The sequence below is a fragment of the Battus philenor genome, unplaced genomic scaffold, assembly GCF_028537555.1.
Source record: "Battus philenor isolate CCGP_79_NKW_IND1 unplaced genomic scaffold, ilBatPhil1.0.hap1 SCAF_21, whole genome shotgun sequence".
In the NCBI taxonomy this organism is placed as follows: domain Eukaryota; kingdom Metazoa; phylum Arthropoda; class Insecta; order Lepidoptera; family Papilionidae; genus Battus; species Battus philenor.
This window is the reverse complement of record NW_027181684.1, coordinates 10,909,880-10,931,891: the sequence shown is the minus strand read 5'-3', so window position 1 is coordinate 10,931,891 and position 22,012 is coordinate 10,909,880. Positions and strand designations below refer to the sequence as shown.

The following is a 22,012-nucleotide window of genomic DNA, read 5'->3' as shown; positions in this document are numbered from 1 at the left end:
GATTGTTTACTGTCAGAACGGAGTTACAAAATGTAAAGCATGTAAAATAAGAATAGGAGAGATAAACAAATAAACAAATTGAAAAGTAATAATGAATACATAATGATGGAACTATGGACACTGACAAAATGTTGAGCTCTAACTTATAGATAAACGCTACTTAATAATGATGTCTTTATAATATTTGTTCAACACTTACCCCTTTGGGGTGCGAGACGGTGTAAAGGTTGTGGCGTGAACTAAATGATGCCCAGAGAATGAATAGGACCAAGGCGTGAATTTATAACGTAAATTCTAATTGGCCCCGGCACGTGTGAAGACACATAGCTGGTGTACGCAACCGACACAATGAGTGTGCGTCGGTGCGTGAGACGACACCTAGCTAGTGAACGCGACCGAGGCCAGGATCCTTCTGCCTGGCAAAATCAACTGCTGTAGCTGGTGCGCGGGCGCATAGGAATTTTTGTTATAAAAACAAAGATCCGTTAAACCGATAGCATGCTCCCACGACCCCTCGCCACTTGAGACGTACCGTTACCCGCTAAGGTATTGCGATTTATGAGACGTTTTTTTCTCATGATAATATTTTTTTGGTTAAAATTTTAACTAAGATTTATGGGACGTTAACTTGCAACGTTACAATGGTTAGATATTCTGTTAAAATATAATTATTGTCGTTATTAATGAAGACGAACTATTACACCACATTGCGATCGCTAACCTACCTACCAAACGTGAGAATTAGGGTACATCCTCCCATAGATACCTTTAGGGGAGTATAATGCTTTGCATCTATTGGCTGAAACGACGACGTTTTACTTAACATATACATATACAGATAACATAGTCTGGGAGAGATCGCTTTTAGCGATAAGACTACTTTGATTATGTAATGTGACATCTGTCATCTACAGATGTATTTATGTTGACGTCAATTCTCAAACTTTCTCTTTTCAAAACAATATACTTATTAGGTGTCATGTCATTCATCCTAGGTAGAAAATAAGAAGCTTAACGACAAGACGGGTACATGCCTTTTGAAATAAAGCTATTTCGTATGCGTTTCCGAAGAGGAAACCATGAAGCACAGTCTAATAGATCTACCGATAAGGTTGACAGATGACCCATGTTGAATTCATCGGAAGGTGATAGATGCAGGCTGCTTCCTACTAATGTCATTAAAAATCTCTAGGGAAGAGTTTAAATGATGATGATGATATGTGGTATTTATACTATCAAAGAAATATATAAAACTAGCATTGACTTCTGTTTAGAAAATTGCCGTAGCTATTTCAATTACTAGTCCTACGAGATAGACTACGAGCGTAGGCACGTTGCTACGAAGAATTTGTTATCGCTACGTGGTGTAGGCCGATTCAACCAGACCTATTGGGAATCTATGAGGAAGTCTATGTATAGCAGTGGACGTTACAGCTGAAATGTTGTATCGACAAATCGTCCACTGTAACTTTGAAAAGAATGATAAAAAATTACTTGCGGGTTCGTGGTCGTTGTGACACTAATCATCATCTACATCTGACATCTAGTAGTTTAAATTTTCGCTAATATTTTATTTGTTATTCGGTTTGTCTAACAATTAGATGTACATTTAAAACGTTGTTTTATAAACATTTCGCTTTTTAACGACATTTAATTCCTTCGATAAATCTAAATTTTTACAGATATTTAAAGTCAACTTAATAATGTTATTTTTTAATGACGATGCAGGCTATAATTGGATTCCCACTGATCGCCAAAATAGATTTTGACTTGACTATGAAAAAAAAATACTGGAGATTATATGAACTTACGACGCTTCCCCAAATAACACAGTCGTGTGTTGCAGTGGCCTCCTTGATGCCATGTGGTGTTAATTAGAACGAAATTTTTATAATTAATTTTCAGTCCATCTTGACGAACTTCATATATCACTGTTATATTAATACCATACACGTTTACCTTAGTAAAAGTTTATATATATACTTGATATATATATACATTTATCTATATATGTCACTTATTTAACAATAAAACAATAAAAATACGTAATTGTGGCATATTTAATAGATTGAATGGAAAAATTAACATTTATTTTTTGTATAGGCAATTTGTATTTTTTTAAACTATGGTTTCTGCCTATTTTATTAATATTATCTATATTTTCTCGTTTACCAATACTTACAATATATTAAAGAAATGGTTTTACAGATAATTAGCAGTGTTATATACAGATATCTAAATATAAAAGAATTAATTATTAACCGACTTATTAAGAAATTTATTGATAAATTTTTTGGTGCTTAAATTATAAGATAAAAATTATTTAATGAACTTACTAAGTCAATTAGTTGTGACAGCCGCAGACCCAGTTTCACTAGCACCGTGTTATTGTTTTTGTCGACCGGCCGAATAAGTCTGTTATAATTACTTAACAAATCGTCGTAAAGTCTCTTCGCATCGGGATTGCCTACACTAACGTCACATGTTGCTAACAATGCAAAAACAACGATTGAGATCATGTTTCACTACAAAAATATTAACTCGCACAAATAATATGCATGTATGCAAATTTAACTTGTTGTAAATAATTTATGCCTACATTTGTAACAACGAACAGTTTATTTAAGATTGTGTTGATCAAAAGAATTCTTCGTCAATTTTTGACAGATACGCCCGGGACAACGCGGCGACAGTAGCGCCGCGACTGGCGGGAAAACGTAACACGTCGAGTTGTATTGCGCCGAATCAGAATAATTTTATTATTACGCTTGTTACGAAACTGAAATTTTGTTTTATAATACCTCATTACATATATAAATATATAAAGAATATTGTTCTTTTTATTTAAATCAATACTAAAAACAGTTTTTATTATTTTCACTATAAATAAAAATTGAAGTAAATGATGAGTTTTTAATATAAAATACACAAATTAATTAATAATTACTTACATAAAATTACTAGCATACTTAATTTGAATAAAATCTACGAAGAGATGCCGATTTTTATTATCTTATTACATTATTTACGTACAGTTAACCTGGATCGATTTTTAAAGCGCATGCGCGTTCATTCAACAATTTCGTAAGATAGTGTCATTTATGATAAAGAGATGGCGTTAGAATTTACCGCATTTACAAGATATTTGCAACAAAAATAATTATTTCGGTATGTGGTTTGAATTTTGTGTCTAGTCTAAAATCTAGATAATTAATGAATAATTAAATAATTCCGTTTGTTTTTGATATTCATATAGTTTATTTAGCCGTTTTAGTAAGTTTAATTGCAGTAGGGGAATTTTCGTGATCTCACTTTGCAGCGGTGATGGAGGAACATCGAAGGGAGCATAGACAGTGCAAATACAACATAACATGACGTTGCACCTCGCTAAACCGGGTACGCAAAAACATTACCCCTATATTTAATAAAAAAAAGTATTTTTTACTACCACATCTCGTAAACTAAAATTTTCAAAGCGATTTGTTTGAGAAATACGTGGAAACACGAAAATATTATATAAATAAATATCTTATGCTTTATATGAGACTTGCTATTAAGAACAGGAAAAATGCTGAATTTACCAGTATTAAACTAAAAATTTAATCTGTATATCAATGTTTTATAACCTATATAGAAAATCCTACAATTGTATAATTTTATTTTATTCTAGATTCGAAAACACTTCTCATATTACGTAAATAAAATTGTAATTTTCTTTTCGGAGTAGACATTAGTAATACGTGAGGAATACAAAAACGGAATTAAAAAAAATCTTTTCCCGCCAATTGAGCTTATGTCAATGTTATAAAATTGTCTAAAATGACATATATGTTGTATTTTTTCAACACACTGTTAGCTGCCAGTTGATACGAATGATTTTTTTTTTAAATTATCGGCAAAAATATTTCGAAGGAATAATATGTAATTCGGGTAATTTACTCGAATGCAATTTCATTCCTTTGAGAATAATATGACAGTGGTACGCCCGCACGCTATGTTCGATGTTCGCTTGGGTTTTAGGACTGCATTGCGGGAAAGCACAGTACATTACGAGTTGTGAATTATACATTCACTGGCTCACGAAATCCTACTTTTAATTCAGAAATTTGAGTTGCCTTTTTCAAGGAAACTTGTAGTTTATGTACCAAAATGTTGGAACAGCTTTAAATGTTTCAAACAATTCTCTTACGAGTTTTATTTGTACGAGAACATTTTCAACAATTATAATAAATCTCATTGAAAAATTTATTATCTCTCTAACGATATAAAAACAGTACTTTTTTACGGTTTTTCTTAATTTTTATGTATTTATATTATTCCTCTACTTCTAACGGAGCATCTTTTTTCTCCGCTCGTAATATAAGAACTAGCATTCAAATGCAGCTGGGAAGCTAATCGTCTAAAAAGTTATTCAGTAAGTAATAACTTACTAAACTAAAACAATGTTTTATTTTAGAATCATTAATATCTTATTCATCATCATTCATCATGTCAGCTAGTAGAGGTCACTGCAACGCTTAGGTTTCGTATAAAGATCGCCATAATGACCGCTCTTTCGTTGTCCACATCGAATGATTCTCCGCGATCTTACCTGTCTTCTGTCGTCCTAGTGAGGGATCTCCCCACACCATGTTTAACTACTCTTATAAATCTTATGACATAATTTACAATTAATTACGAGTATTTAAAAAACATAGCTAGAATATTTTTTTAAATTTATTTTGAGTTACGAAAAGGTTCATATATATCATATATATATAATATGGGAAAATTAAAAATGAAATAGTAAAAATTTCATTTGTAAGACGTACACAGCGGGGCATAGGCCTCCCCTATTAATACTCAATAGAACCGTTTGGAAGTGACCTGCTTGAAACGTTTTCTGAGGACTTTAACAACTAATGTTCCTGGCTGAGTTTGCCAGCCTTGGTCTCTACTGCAGAAAGATAGTACTCCAACGGCTATCTGTTCTGCGCTACGTAACCTGTTCATTGCCACTTCAACTTGCAAATTCTCTGGATTATATCATTTACTTTCGTTCATCTAAGTACCTACATCGGATTATCGGTGTTAGTTTGAACTAATATGATCTGTGAGTGAGATTTTACTGTTAAACTAAGCTCTTGAAAATTCAGGAACATAAAAGATAAAAATAAACTACTACGTCATTGCTGAAAAGAAGATGCTGGATATAGTTTACTGACTTCAGGTGCTATTGAAAATTTATGGGAGAGGCCTTTATCTAGAAGTAGGCGATCTGTAATGATAGCGTACGTCATTAGAAGAATAGAGAAAAATATCTTACTTTGAAAGAAACTGAAATAAAGTTACAGCACAATAATGTCCAAGTGGCATTTACAGAAGCAATGAGGGTGCAGGGTGCTGAAGTAACTTAGCCTAAAACATTTTTTATGTTAGCAAGGCTTCAGGGTTCCTAGAGGAGCCCAGGATTGGGACGATACGTACTACAATTTTACTGGATTGGGAGGCTGTCAAGTTGTAGGCAGCTTCGGCGGACGCTCCATGAAGTGACTAAGCTCAAAGGCCTCTAGGGGACATCGGCTTGGTCCGTCTGCCCTCGGCAAGTTCAAGCAAGAGGGCAAAAGCTCGACTTGATCTGTTACTGTTACTAACATTTCAGAAAGCGTTGGAACGCTTGAAGGAAGACATTACTGCAATAGAAAAAAAAATACTATACAGAAAGATAAAGCTCACCATGTGATCCGTTTATATTTTGTTTATAAATCATGTCAAAAATGTTATCAAGAACATTAAGCCGAGTTAATATTTAGTGCTTAGCATATTTTAGCGGTTCTAGAATTCGAGCTGAATTTTAGCCTGACTCGTGCCTTTATGCTGGCTATTTAAGTAATTATCGTTGGGACCACACTACACGTGCTCTGTGACGCGGCGAGCGACTAATCTTGTCACTTTAATCCACTACTGTTAGTTAAGTGATTTAAGCTTTTATATTTTGATAAATATTAGATATAAGTTTTATTTATTTATTTTATTATTTTTACTTCACGGTTATGAATATCCCCTATATCTAAATGGCAGCACATATTTAGCATTTAAATATAATTTATATAATCTATGAGCATACTAATAGAGATGAATGCATTTGCTCTCAATTTACTTATGATATGTTAAGTAGAGATATTAAACGTAATGTGAACATAGTGAAATAATATATAGAACATAAGTAAGAAAAGGACCAATATTTAGCCATTTCCGTTCCGTTCACAGAAGTGGCTAAATATTGGTCCTTTTCTTACTTAGTATGAACTTCCGCAAGGTAACTCCTGATTAAATTAAATATAGAACATAGTTAATTCAATAGAATATATATATACTTATTAAAGCAGTAAGACGAGTTAATTACCTAGGTTAATTCTTCTTTTTTTCTTTTCAGTTGATGGACACACTCTACAAGGTATAGGTCTCTCCCAAAGATCGCGACAAAGATCGGTTCTGCGCTGCCCGCATCGAGCGACCAGAAAATTATTTACACTTGTTAAATATTTAATATGATTAAGAGACATTACATTGCCGCGCATTATATAAGTGCATAGTTGTCTGCACGAGAGCAGCTAATTTTATAGCGCCTAAAGGAAGGTATATTTAATCTACATTGTCCACAAAATTCAGTGAAAATATACACGTTGATTGGATAGATGTAAAAGCTGAACAGAAGTACAGGGGTAAACATGTTACTATGAATATCGTTATGATATAGCGAGAAAAAGCGTTTAAAAATGTATATTACTGTACATTAAAAAAAATATTATTGTTTGCTGTCAGTCTCTGCAAAACTTTGCACAGCTAAAAATTATTGGCATATCGCATTCCAATAGATTCATAGTTATCATCACTTCATAGTAGTTATAGCTTATTGGTAGAGTACTGATACTTGCGATCCTAAGTTGCGGATTCGATTCTCGGGATACAAACTTATCATATTCACACTTTGGGCATAAATAATTTAAAAAGTTCCAGAGGATGAGCAGCTGCGTGCTCTGATAACATAATATCAAACTGCGATCGTTCGCCTGGCAAGCGTGTTGATTATAGATATCGCCCCATGGTTATCTTTGGGCAGGTATACCTTGCAGTGGGCGTCTATGCGTTGAAACGATCACTTCATACAGGATGAAAGGAAATGGATGTACACATTTTAAAGGTTTTCGCTGAAAATTACTTATATTTATATCTCAAAACATTAAACTTAATCACCATTTGCAATGAGAATGGCTAAGAATGATAGTACAAAAATGTATTGGACATTATGATCAAATTTCGTGAATTAAGAAAAAAAATAATATTATTTAGCTAAGATATACATAAACATATGGTTGTATAATAGTCATAGATATAATTATGTACAGGGCACAAAAACAAAAATGTTTGTATGTATGTATGTTTTGTACACATTAACTACCTATTATTGATACTTCTACTATTTCCACACTACGGAAGTCCGTAAGAGATTTCCTAGTGTGATAAAACTGCCTACTCTTTTGTTTAATATTATTAAAATCTTTAAATGTGTCTTAGTGTATACAATAAAGATAATAGTATATTATTTAATATAAATTATACGCCATGCTTTACTCGACACTTTCGAGCACAAACTAAAAAAAAATATTTACTCTTTACCTTAGACTCAGGTGCAATATTTCAAGTTACGCCGCTCTCGCAATAATATCAAAGAATCACAGAGAAATATTTACAAAGACGCAGCGAGACGTTTTAAAATTAATTTGTCTATTTTACTGTTACATAAATAAAGCAAAGAATTCCATCGTAAGCTCTAGACACGGGAACTTCGTGTCTCTGAGAAATGACGTCACTTTAGTGAGGCAAAGAAGCTGATTTGTCAGCCACAGTGAGCCGCGTATACGTGAAGTGGACGTAGGAAAGATTTTGTAAATGTCGCCATTATCTATACGCCAACAAGACGAAACTATCCGCTTTATCTGATGTTAACTTTATGCATACTTATTTGAGAATTTCTTCATGATATCTTTTGATTATTAATAATATCTTATATAATTTCTTCTAGACTCAGTGTTTTCATACTAAAACGAAATTACGATTAAGGTTTTTTATATGTAATGAGAAATTTATTGCCTACTGCTTATATTTATAACTCTTAACTGTAAACAATTTAATTATTACTTAACATTAAAAATATTAATACTTATGTAAGCATGTATATGTACTTTAATTAATAAATATATGTGAATTACTTTTAACATTATAAAAAGATAAGTGTAGTTAGTCTTTAATGGAATCAGGGGTTACCTTGCGGAAGTCCATCCTAAGCAAGAAAGAGACCAATATTTAGCCACTTCCGCACATGCAGTGGTAGTCGTGCATAAAAGTTCACCGCCCGCCAGCCCGCTGATAAATGCGTATGCGGCAAACAATGCGAATTACACAACTGCCACCGTCAAATCACTCAACTCGCGTTTCACCCCTCCACGAGGCATCCTCAGGAGTTATGTTACACCGATTAGTGCCAAACACAGAAGTTGACTCTGTGTGCGGTGAACTCTTTTGCACGACTACCACTACATGTGCGGAAGTGGCTAAATATTGGTCTCTTTCTTGTGTAGTTAGTCTATTATTGAGCTACCACCGGCTAGAAATGTTAATCTATAGAGAAGAGTCAGTCGAAAACTCGAAAGTTGCTTTTTTAATTAAAATTTAACCTTGTATGAAACATGGTACATAATAATCTCATACCTGCTAATGAGTCAACATACTAAGGTCTACACATTTTGATGAACAAAAAATTCTTGAATACTATAATAAGATTTATTTAATTATATACCATGAAAATAAAGTCAACCACAATCGACGTCCGCGCAAGAGAGAATCGATCATTTGAAAATGCACAAAAATAAATGAATGTTTTCGCTTTTTGCTATAAAAACGCTGGACCCGCGTAGACTTATTTGATATGGATGCTATTATATATCAATTTGATTCTAATTTCTGTCCAAATTAGGTTTCTGAGATAGTCTTCTTATAATATACACAAGTATTCACTATAAATAATAATAATATAACCGGTAATCAGATCACGTGGGAGGAATTCGCAATACATATCTCGATAGAAGATGGTTATTAAAGATTAGATCTAATGCTATCTTCTAAAATAATTAAGTATAAAGGTTGATTGGTATTGGTGTAAAAACTTTAAAGGGGTGAATATATAGCTGATTTGCTATCATTTAATGTTTGGTACGCTATATCCAGAAATTAATTGTTTAAAAAATAATAGCTAGCGTAATGTTAATATATATCAGAAAGCATTATTAAAATTAGGTTTATTTCTAATTAACACGTTCACTGTGGGCCCAATTTTGAAGAACTTTCAGCAGGTGCGGCTGAGGTCGAATCAGCCTCAAGCTGAACTTCCTAGTAGTGCGGTTGAGGCCTTTTCTGCCTCATGTTCATCAATATTTTTTTACAATATTGAGTCAATGCTTCGCAGACATAAAGAAAGCTATATTTGTCTTTGTCATACCTCATACGGTTGAGTGTAAACAGCCGCCGCACTAGAGAGAAAACACGAGTTTTACGCGCCGCACCAGTGCAAATTTTACCATGAGGCTGAATCGACCTCAAGCCGCAGTGAACGTGTTAAAATTATTTATTGCTGCCAAAAGTTATAGGTTAAAAAATAACACAATTCAGAGATATCACTTTATACAGGTGGTTAGAAATTGGTGTAAGACAGTTTTTTCCTGACAAATGAACTGTTATATATTTTAGACACATATATATTTATCACACACACACACACACACACACACACATATATATATATCTTAAGCAAGCAATTGTAGCAACACCAGGAGTCTTCTTGGAGGCCTACAATAGCTGCTTACTGGAAGGCACCTTTCCTACCGCGTGGAAACGACAGAGACTGGTACTTCTCCCTAAAGGTAAGAAGCCACCAGACGAGCCATCGTCATACCGGCCCCTCTGTATGCTGGATACTGCGGGGAAAATACTAGAACGTATTATCCACAGCAGGATCGAAGCAGCAGTTGAACCCCACCTAGCTAACTCACAGTATGGGTTCAGAAAAGGCCGGTCTACGCTAGACGCTATAGAGCAAGTAGTCAATATAGCAAAACTAGCAGTGTCTGGGAAAAGATGGAAGAGAGGCTCGATAAAATACTGCCTGGTTGCCACCTTGGACATTAAAAACGCCTTTAACTCAGCAAAATGGGAGGTCATCATGGGGGCACTTAGCTCACTGAATGTACCTCTATACCTACGTAAAATAGTCGCTAGTTACTTCTCTGATAGGGTCCTCATATACACTACGGAAATCGGGACGGAGGAGTACAAAGTCACCGGAGGCGTCCCACAGGGGTCAGTACTAGGGCCACTTTTGTGGAACGCTATGTACGATGGACTCCTAAAGAAACATCTACCCAGCGAAACTAAACTCGTCGCATTCGCTGATGATCTAGCAGTCGTTATAGTAGCGAAACACGTGGAGGAAGTGAAGTGGGCATTTGAAAGATCCTTCCAAGTAATCACCCTGTGGAGTCAGTCGGACTAGAACTGGCTGAGCAGAAGACGGAAGCAGTGCTCATTACTGGCAGGAGAGTTGCGGAGACCATCACACTCAATGTCGGCAGCTGTGAAATCGCAACTCAACCAGCTATACGGTACCTTGGAGTAATGATCGACCGTAGGCTAAACTTTAAAGATCAGGCTGAGAGAGCAGCAGCGAAAGCGTCTCTGGTGACAGCTAAACTCTGCCGACTCATGCCTAATGTCGGAGGTCCCAAGCAAAACAGAAGGAAGTTATTAGCGTCGGTGACTACGTCAGTGCTTATGTACGGAGTACCCATATGGTCCGACGCACTGAGCAAACAGGAGTCCCGACGGAAAATCGCCTCTGTTTATAGAGTCAGCACTCTACGGGTAGCTAGCGCCTTTCGTACAGTATCGGAGGATGCAGCATGCGTGATAGCAGGTATGGTTCCTGTTGCGCTTCTTGCAGACGAAAGAACTGATCTGTACCGTAGCAAAAAAAGCAAATCAGACCCAACTTCAGCTGAACTTAGAATTCGGGGAAGACTGAAAAGCTTGCAACAGTGGCAATCGTCCTGGGATAAGTCGACGAAAGGAAAATGGACGCGTAAGCTTATACCAAACCTAGAGTCATGGGTAAACCGAGATCATGGAGAGTTGAACTACTACCTGACTCAGATGATATCCGGCCACGGCTGTTATCGAGCGTATCTCCATAGGTTCAAATACGAAGATTCCCCTGACTGTCCTAATTGTGTCGGAATGATTGAAGATGCAGAGCATGTCTTTTTCGTCTGCCCCCGATTTAACGAAGCCAGGAGGTCTTGGGAAGAAGGTGTAGGATGCAAAATCTATCCTGAAACTCTGATAGCTACAATGCTATCCTCGCCTTCGGCCTGGGAACTTACGAGCGCGTACTGTACGACGGTGCTAAAGGAGTTGCGTAAAATAGAGCAAGAGCGGAGGAAGTTGGCCTGAACAGCCACTCTATCAGAGAAAGCTGCGGCTAAATCCCCCCCGCGAAGTAATGCCTAACGGCCATGCCGTGGGGACCAGGGATACCGAAGAGAGAGGATTGTTTTTAGTCGGTATTGATCTAGATCGAGTCCGACATACGGGGCACCAACATCAGGCCCTATGATACGTAAACGTATTTTTAAACCTCTATAAAAAAAAAAAAAAACACATATATATATATATATATATATATATATATATGTATATATATATATATATATATATATACATATACATTATACACACTGCATATTTAAATCTATCATAACAAAAGACACGTGGTGTACGTTAAGTACTCGTGCACCGACAAAGTTAGTAGAAATATAAAAACAGTTTGCTTAACTCAAAGTTGCATTTTAAAAAGGTTTTAATATATGTATAGCGTGTTTCTCATATGAGAAGTAGACGGAATCAAAGGCATCACAGGACGAAACCGAAAGGAGACGGCCGCTGCCGGAAGGCTGCATTGCGGACGGTTCAGTTCATTACAGCAACTTGTGAATTATGCATCCACCGCACGAGGATATCGTGCCATTCCACTGTGGCCGGGAACCTAAACTATATTTTATATAAACTTGTTCTTACCTGAGCTCTTGAGTACGGGTTGAGATGCGCGAATTACACGTAGCTTGAGTTACTGCATCTTTTAAAATAGCTTTACAGAAGCCTGCTTTATAAGCAAAGCTGATAAGATAAGAGAGTTTGTGGCAATATATAAACAACGTAATTAATAATAGGTGAAAAAGCTTTAAAAGAGTGAACGTACTGCTCTATAGTTTACCTAAAAATCATTGTTTTTTTTTAAAATAATAATGTAAACGTAATGAAAGTATAGCAGGAAAAAGTTTTTTAAAATTCGTGTTACCATGCATTCATAAAAATTAGTCATTGTTTATAATAACTTAATTAGTTTATTATAATTTATGTGTGTGTATATATATTTATATATATATATATATATATATATATATATATATATATATATATAAATATATGAAGAAGGTGACCTAAAGGTTCACCTCTTGAAGGCTCTCACACCTGTCGTCCGAGTATGCAACCTTTCATGGTGATAATTTTCCCAAGAAAAGTCATATAGTACGGAGGTGTTATGGCCCTGTGTTATGATTTTTATCATAAAATCTCATGAACATTATAATTATATATTAACAATACTTGTTGAATTAAACCAAAAAAAATTAATATAAATGGCAGCGGTTCGAATAAACAAAATAAAATTACTTAAACTTGCAACTTTGTTTCTAATCATCTTTGGTCGTTGAAAAAGCCCACGAAGATTTGGAAGTCATCTAGATGATATACTCTTCAAGATATTAATTACATCTTTTCTTTAAAAAACTATATATTCATTAAATGATCACATGATTTTTTAATATCATTTTTAAAGTAAACTTCTTTCTGGCCCAGCCTTAACATTATTTCGATTCGCCAGACAAAGAATAAAAATGAAGTCACGGGCTAAAGTTATTTGTTTATTACACGACGAACCACCAAGTTAATATCCGACAGTGCTTATATAACTTGGCAACATCCGGGTCAAGCTATTTATCATAATGCGTGTTGACTTCGAGGTGTTGACTTAAGAGTCTTGCCCTACGAGTGATAGTTTCTCGTTGGGTATGTTTTATTTATGAACGGACTCCGAAATAAATGTGGATTTGTCTTTAACAGCAGTAGGGGCTGCCCTATGAGGTTCTACGTAGGTATATTTGTAACAGCGTGCTTGCTTTTGTAAAAACAGTTATATTATACAAGATGTTTGGTTCTAGTTGTAAATAATTATAAAGATGAATATAATTTAATTGTCAGATGTCAGCAAAAAACTAAAGTTTTTCATCTTTTTCTAATCACCATGTATAAAGCGATTATTCTGAAATAAAAATAAAGTAAAATTTATTATTTTTTTCTGTTAGTATGCGACAGGCCAATAACTTCTAAGACACTGCAAAGCTTATAGTAACAAACAGTAAACAATAAACAATTTTAAATATTTTAAAAAGTTTTTATCATTTATTTTTTAAAAGCATATGTACCATAAATTAATTAACTGCAAGTGAGTAACACATTTATCTTTTTAAACTTTTACAACTTTAAACAATCACTCTGTATATTAATCTATACATAAAAATAAATGAAATTGGAGTATCTGTTTATAATATTCAAATAACCGCTTCGTACCAAACGCATATGAACATATACATTTTTAAAATTTTTGTTTGTGTGTTTGTTCCGACTAATCACTGAAATGGCTAGACTGATTTTGATGGGGCTTATATTGACATGTTTTGCTAATGTAGTAAGAAGTAACTAAAGCTATTTTTATTTTAAACGAAAATAATAACTATATACACTAAATAAGTTTTTGTTAAATTCCACGTAGACAAGTGGCGGTCACAGCTAATTATATTTAATAAACTAGTCATTCCGATAAATTTCGTATCATCTACATTTAATTGGTTGTCACTATTCAAGAAATATTGTATTAATAAAACATATTTTTGAACGCGCTTATTGATTTAAAATCATAATAATAGACAATTATTGCGCACAAACATAAATCTGTGACTGTAAGACGACCTGAAGTGCTTATTTGAATATAAAGATTTTACTTATTCTTACATTTACTTTCTGGAAAGTTTTATTAAAACTATCTATAAAGTCGCCATATTGGGGACGTAATTTGTTTTACGTATCTGTCTTTCATAAATTGGTTTAAATATTTGTTTATAATAGTTTACATATCTTGCTTTACGTATTTAGTTAAAATTAATAGAACATCCACCAAAGCAATCTAAAGGGTCGGCGGCCTCCTAATCCGTTATTATAGTAGTACGCAGTGTCCCAAGCCAAGGCTTCCCAAGAGCTCTGGAGTGTTCTACTTTAAAAGAGATCTTACGCCAGGCGCCCTCTGCGCCCTATCATCTCCAACTCATGGAATTTGTAAATAAAACCAAAAAATTGAGTCAACACTGTGATATTGTGCAAACTGATAACGTAGCATACTGTGATCTAGAAACGAAGACGAGGAAATGAAGTTGATGCAAAAGGGAACGATTTGAATTTGTAAAAAGATATTAATTGTAAAGGACAGAAGAAAATTATAATACAAGAGATAGTGAAGAATTAAAAGGAGAAAGAGAGATAAGAGAATAAACTGAAAATAATACTTTACTTAGTTGTAATATCCCTGACCCATACAAGGCAGGGAGAGAACGAGGCGTCCCCAAAAAGGGGGCCTTTATAAACCAAAAAAAAATAAAATTAACTCACGGGATCTGCAAATGACATTTGAACAGCAGTTTCTGTCCGGTTCGAAAAAACCGTACATATTACTCAACTGATTTAGTTCTGTTATACAGCCTTTGCGGTAACTTAAAGTTGAACCTTTCAAGATTTTCAATAAAGTTTATTAAATAAGAAAGAGTCAAAAAAGACCATTCATTACAAAGTTCATTCAATACAAAGAGGACATGAATGCTACATATACTTACAGTGACTTGATTTACGACATACCTTCACCTATATAATTCAAGTCTTGATATTACTACTCTTTGTTTCATACATTTTTGAATGTCGCTATAAATTTAAATTGTACGAACTATTGACAGCTCTTGAAATATACTAACGCGAATGATATTTATTGTTTTATTATTTGCAGGAGAACATCCAGGTATATACAGCCCTGTTTTCTTTACATATTTTTTAACAATATAACTGGTCACTATTATTTCGTTTGTTTTTTCATGATGATGGCCAGTAATATGACGTAGCGTTTTATTTAAAATAACTTTAATTTTAGTGTATTAGTAACGTTCCTTCCCTTATAGATTTCCGTTTGTAAACGGCCTGCATCTAACGTTATACGTATATCCAACATTGCGTTTGTATATTTGCGGTCTTCTATTCAGAGTCTTAAGTTTCCAGAGGATATCTGTGGTCCTCCGTTATGTGGTCTCTTCTCCTTCTTTTTAGCCTAAAGACCGATCTTGGGCTGTCTTCATTCAGCGACTTCCCGCAACCTTAACTATGTTGTCCTTCTAGGTAGTGGGGGCATACCCACACCGCGTTCACGGCGCGTTATTTAAAAAAAAATTGAGTCGAATGTATTCATCATTGCTATTTCTAATGCAAAATGTCCTTTTGGCCTCAGCGGATATCAGTTATTATTAAATAATTATATAATAATAACTTGTAATCATTATATACTTATTTGATAATTAAATGAATATGACCATACTTTAACAAAAAATACATCTATTTCTAACTTCACAATTTTATTTGACATGTTTCACATTGTTAGATTTGTGTTAAATATGCACGGTATTGTTATATAAATGTTTGCCGTTATTTCATCAAAAAATATCACAAAAAGTTTCATAATGCAAAAAAGAAACAAAGTGTTATTGTTACATTAACTAAATAAAATTTTACATTCTTAAATGAAAAAAAACTTTAGAGATTACGTTTATCGTAAACATTTATTCAAAGTTTAAAACTGAACCGCCGGCGGGGACGCAACCTTCTCACACGCGGCAGTGTTGTGTGCTTTGCGCGAACTTCGGCTCCCGTTCAATTTATTAGCATAAAATTTGAATATTTCACATAAGCGCAGGGCTCACTGTGTACTTTGATAAGCTCGATGTTGTATGAATAATTTAACGTTGCCCTTATTTAAACGTTACCGTCGCTTCATTAACACTTTTGTTGCCGAGAAAAAATATCAACGTGACCTACAGACAAATATACCGACGGTGGGTTTCTTTAGCTCAATCGAGAAATCGAAAACGCTGGGACTATCGACATTTTTTTATTATTCCAAAACTGAGACTATTACAAAATATAATCTACTAGATAGGCTATTTTATAATCCTTCGAACAATATAGTTTTATTTCCGTAATTTGTTTGACATTAATTAATTGTAGTTAGTGTCTGTTTCATAAATTATAATTGTGCTGTGTTATTTTATTTTAATTTATACAGGAATGAACGTAAAGAATAAATCTCAACTTTTAACAATATAAGTATAATATGTGTTAATTTGGTTAAAGAAATATTTGCAAATTTTCATATAATTTCATTATTTAACGAAACGAACCAGGGGAGACCGGTAACGGGACATGATCTTGTATTGCTACAGTAACCCTGTTACTTTGTTGTCTAGTGGTGGGTTTTTTAATTTAGGGGCACTGTGGCTATCGGCCGTTGATTCGATATTTTTATACGCTGACTGTGTGAATAAAAACGGAAGGCCTCTAAGAGAACGCCTTTTTATAAATACCATTGCAATTACATAACCGTTCACATGCCCCAGGCAAGTACACCTCAGACTCCTACGCACACTTTTATTATTCAATTTAAAGCATCATGTCAGCCGATTGAGTAGTGGTAGTCCAGCGGTAGAGGACTAAGACCTGTAATCGTATGGCGAAGGTTCGATTTTCAAATACAATGTTATATATTTCAAACTTTTTGCCCTAATTTTATAGGGTTAAAACTGCTCGCAAACAAAATTTCAGAGGATGGCCAGTAGAATTCTCTGCGTACCATATTACCACACTGCAATAGGCAACCTTCCCGCTAAGCGTGGGGATTATGGTATGTCCCCCCATAGATATCTTTGGGGGAGGCCTATGGCTTGCAGTGGAAGTCTATGGGCTGAAACGACGATAAATGCCTACTGCAAAGTATAGGCCTCACCTGCAGATAGTCCTGCCTGTATCCAGCGACTTCCCGCGACCTTGACCATATCGTCGGTCTAACCAGTGGAGGCCTACGCTTGTTGCTTCTACAGGTTCGTGGTCGTCACTTGGCCCCATGGCCGAAAAGATCCTGACTGATGACTTCCTGTCTTTTGACCTCCTGAGTCATTACTGCAACCCTTGGATATCCGCGGCGGCTGCAAGAGCGAAATATTTAATCATTGAATATTTAAAAAAAAAAGTAACAAGTAATCCTCTTGTCATAGTCTTTTAATTTGGGCGTACAATAATCGCATGACGAAACTTAGCATCCATGAATACAATTTTACTTTCTTACAATAAAAACCTGGGGGTCGTTTTAATAATTCACGAAGTTTTGATAGCCGACGCTTTTCGAGTTTCAGACTACTAAAATATAATGTATAGCTTCAAAGTTTATTAAGTTACGATTCAGATTTGAAAATTTCTAATTTACAACAATTTGTTCAATTTTAATATTAAAATTTAAAAAAAAATACTGCTTTTGTATTTCTTGGTACTACTACTACTTCGAAAGATTTCATACTGTCAAATATTATTGGCCGGTCGCCATTTATTACAAAAAATAAATAGATAAAGCGTCTTTCAAACTTATCACTTTAGGTATTTATTCAATCTTTTAATAATAATTGCTTAGAGTTAGACATATTTTGGTCTTCAAAATTAAATAAACCATTTATAGCAACAATTATGTATGAAAAATAAATTTAATAGAGATTTATAACCAATATTCACGTCAAATTACTGAAAAATGTACATTATTCTACCCAAAAATACTATACTGACGTTATTGCGTGGAATTTAATGTTGGTGATCCACATTCAGGAAGATAATTATTGTCAACTACCCTTTATAAAACTATATTCGTAAAGAGCAACTATTGAGTTTCGCACTGGATTTTCTTAGCAGAATTGCCTGTAGCTTTCTCTGGGGCCAATAATGCCCACATTTTATATTGATTGACAATTCGAAAGTGCGTGTAACAGACTATTCGAATTAAAAATATTTTGATTTAGATTTTGTAAAAAAAAAAAAGTTTTTTCGTACAATGCAAGACTTTGGTAATTATGGTATTACTGTATATTTCTTTATATAGGTATAGGTTACATAGAAAGATATATAGATAAGTTTAAGTTGATGATCGATGTGCTTTAAATTTGAAGTTAACTTTGAATGACTTCATCATTGAATAGTCATAAGTACCCGGAGATCAAAACGTCCAAGGAAAAACTTGACCTTTGAACAGATGTGATGAAATGGAGTAAAAAGGATAGTTCTCTCTCTAACCTTAATCTTCATTAGAGTTTTCCCTAATACTACATACATTTCTCTATTAATTTGGACGAGAACTGTTGATGGAAAGTTATTTCTTTCCTGTCCTTCGTTTCGTTGCTTGCGCAGATGTTAAGATTGTTACATAAAACATGTGGGGCCCCGAACTCAATAATATCGCGTATTGTTTGACAGGCGGATTGTATCGCCGAATATTATGGTAAAGAGCCTTTTGAACGTTTCGGCTCAGGGCCGTATATCGGGGGCTAACGTTTTTGTATTGTGCGAAATCGATTATGCCTGTAACGTTAGTGTTGAAATTCGAAATACAGCGTGGAGGCCGATAAATCGCTGGCAATTTTTTTATAAGCTATTTTATCTAGTGAGTTCTTTTTCTAAAATTATTTCTCTGAGTTTTATTTATGCTTGATATTACGAGAACTAAGTTTCATCATCAACATAGCTGGATGTTCCACTGGTTTAGGTCTCACCTAAAGGTTTCCGATAAGATCGTTGCTTCTTATGATGACCTTGGCAGGGTTGTCTGTTTACTTTCTGCATGAACGACTAAGGCTGTGTTTCCCGGTCCGTGGTTTATACGCCTTAAGGCTTACTTACTGACACTTATACTTGCCAACCCGTTGAATTATACCAGCTACTTTCGTCCGTCTAAAGATCTACTCTTCCATGATTAGATCTCTTAGAGAAATCCGTATGTTTACTTTAATTGCTTAGTCGATTATTAGTCCCAAGACGTATATGAATGTGTGGTTCGCAATGTTTTGTGTATAAGTATGAATATAAAATATCATTTTCATTTTATTAAGCCGTTACTAATACGGTATTTTATAATAACTCTGTGTCTATTAAGAACTTAAAGTCATCGTTAATGTTGTTATAAAAATTCATGGCGAAAATGGTGTGATGCTCGCCTAGTAATTGTGCAATATTAATCAAGAATCACAATAAATTTAAATTAAAAAGAACGTAGTCTGCCTTTGTGCTTTGGCCAGAAAAATCTACATGCGCTAAAATGTAGAATACCGTTCAAACGTAATGAAATGGGCGGGCATCTGCAAAGGAAAATCTCTATCACCTGATGCGCCGTGCGGCCCTGCGCCTAACTGAATTACCCTGATTCTGCAACGATACCAGCTTCGATGTTATTACGTTTGCAATTTAGCCGTATCGCTTAAGGCCTTCTCGATTGCATTAACTGTCTTTTGCTCGCTGATCACTAGAGTCTACAACACTCGAATACGACCGTCGAAAATATTTTTAATTAATTTTGGCCTCGATTCCAATTTTGAAATTTAGTGTAGCATAGGTTTTTTTATTTTTTATGGCACATGATATCGGTGGCCTCTCATCCTTAATCTAATTTTGGAGATAGCGATATAAACCTTCCTGTTGTCACTTTCTCTCTCTCTCTTTCTTTAAAATTTCCTTTTTTTTTCTCTTTCATTCTTCATATTTTCTATCATTCTTATAGTATTAATTTACATCAGATTCAAGCATCGCCACATTTCTTGTTACACGGTTTTGTTATGCTTAATTTCATCACTTTTTACCTTGTAAAAGAACCTCGAGAAAGTGTGGCGGTTCTTTTTCTCCCCTAATAGGCAAGCGATGCTGTCGCAAGCCATTGCTTGAATTGCTTGAAATGGAAATGGTGTGCATTGCTCTACCCATTTACATTTCACAAGCCACTCTAAACCCTGCATACAAGGGACAGTACCTGGGTCACAGATACACGAGGGACTCCTTTTGAGCTTAAACATATAAGTGTACTCTAAGCATCTGTGCTGTGAACAATATAGCAAGGTTAGGTACGTCAATCATTTTATTCATTAATTATTTGTTTTAGTATCAATCTTCACTTTAAAACAGTCTCATCTAAAAAAAGAGGTTATAGCAAACTAAGCGGGATTATATTTTGTGTCCATTTTCAAAAGATTATTAAAAATATCCTTTACAATAGTTAGACTTCAAAGAGGAACGGAGAGAAAGCCGGAGAGTGTCCTAGAGAATCAAAAGATAAATAAGTGACATAAAAATCAAGCTAAAACACAGATATAAATGGTTAGTGACATTGCCAGAAAACAAGACTCATTTGTGCAACGATGTTATAATGTCACCGAAACTGCTATTTTGCGCCTTAGATATGTGTATCGTTGATTTTAAATAGGTCAAATCGGATTCGAATCGGTTGGTATGAAGCAACCTTTTCCGACGACTTTCAAAGATCGTATACACTAAGCTTTCTTGATCCGTGGTTTTCACTCCAGAATCTTAAGGCTTCAACGGCCATCTCATCTGTGCCCATGTGTCTTACCCACCGCTACTTCAACCTGCCAATCAGTTGGGCTATATTCATTATTTTCGTTAGTCTATGGATCTTTTTATCATGTCATGGCATAGTGTAGATAGTGACTTAATACTAACACTTTATATTTAGTTAAGTAATTGTCGTCGTTTTAGTTAAACAGATACAGTAGCATATCACTATAGATTCGACATAATGATCGTTTCATAAAAATCTTGTAAGTTGCAAATGTAAATTTCGTGTCATTCTACTTATTCCAAATGACAAAAGGATAACTAGACACGGAATTGGAAGCAAGTTTTAGTATTCTAAAATCTGCATTGCGGCGAGAACACCGTGTTTTTGTATTGTGAATTATAAATTCGCTGTACGCGACTTGTCGTACACGAGCCAGATTCTTGAAATACAATTTCGTTTACGAAAATGAAAATACAATAAAGATACATATATATATATATAAATTTTAATAACACATGAATACATTAGGATTACATTTTAAAATGTTATGTAAACCGGACAATCAATAATAGATCTATCTATCTATCAATACGGTCTAACCATGAAAGAAGGTCGAATACTTTTTTAAAGAAATCACATTATATTGTCAAACATATTCTCAATACTTGTATTTAAAGGATCTTCTAATATTTGATACCTTATATGGTAGAATGATTGGTTATAGATGAGCTTTAGAGAGATAAAACTATAGTTTTTTTGCTGGCAAATAGTATATGGTATACTCAGTCCTAAAATAAATGGTGTAAGAAAATAATTAATTACATATTAAAATATATACAGTCAGTACTCGAGTTACATTTTTGAATATGATATTAACGAAATATTATCGAATAATAAAGATATTAAAATAATATTAAATAATAGATATTAAATAATAAAGAAATATTAAAGAAATATTATCTGACAACTGACTGTTCTTTTATGTTTACTATCTGTCCCTTTAGACTTTATAATACCAGAAGATGCCTATCGCATTTCAATAAAAAATTAATGTTACATTTTAGAGTCATTACTTTATAAATGGTGTTAAAAACGTGTCAAAGCGTTTTGCAGACA

At 34.3% G+C, this 22,012-nt stretch overlaps 1 protein-coding gene across 1 annotated transcript in view; it reads right to left on the bottom strand.

Moving 5' to 3' along the window:
* Positions 1 to 2,598, bottom strand: part of nAChRalpha2 (nicotinic acetylcholine receptor alpha2) — a 32,536-nt gene extending 29,938 nt beyond the window's left edge. Inside the window, exon 1 of the mRNA XM_068766372.1 lies at positions 2,337 to 2,598. Within this exon, the coding sequence (XP_068622473.1) occupies positions 2,337 to 2,519 (183 nt within the window). The 5' untranslated portion in view covers positions 2,520 to 2,598. The remainder of the gene's footprint in view (positions 1 to 2,336) is intronic.
* Positions 2,599 to 22,012: the final 19,414 nt, after the last annotated feature.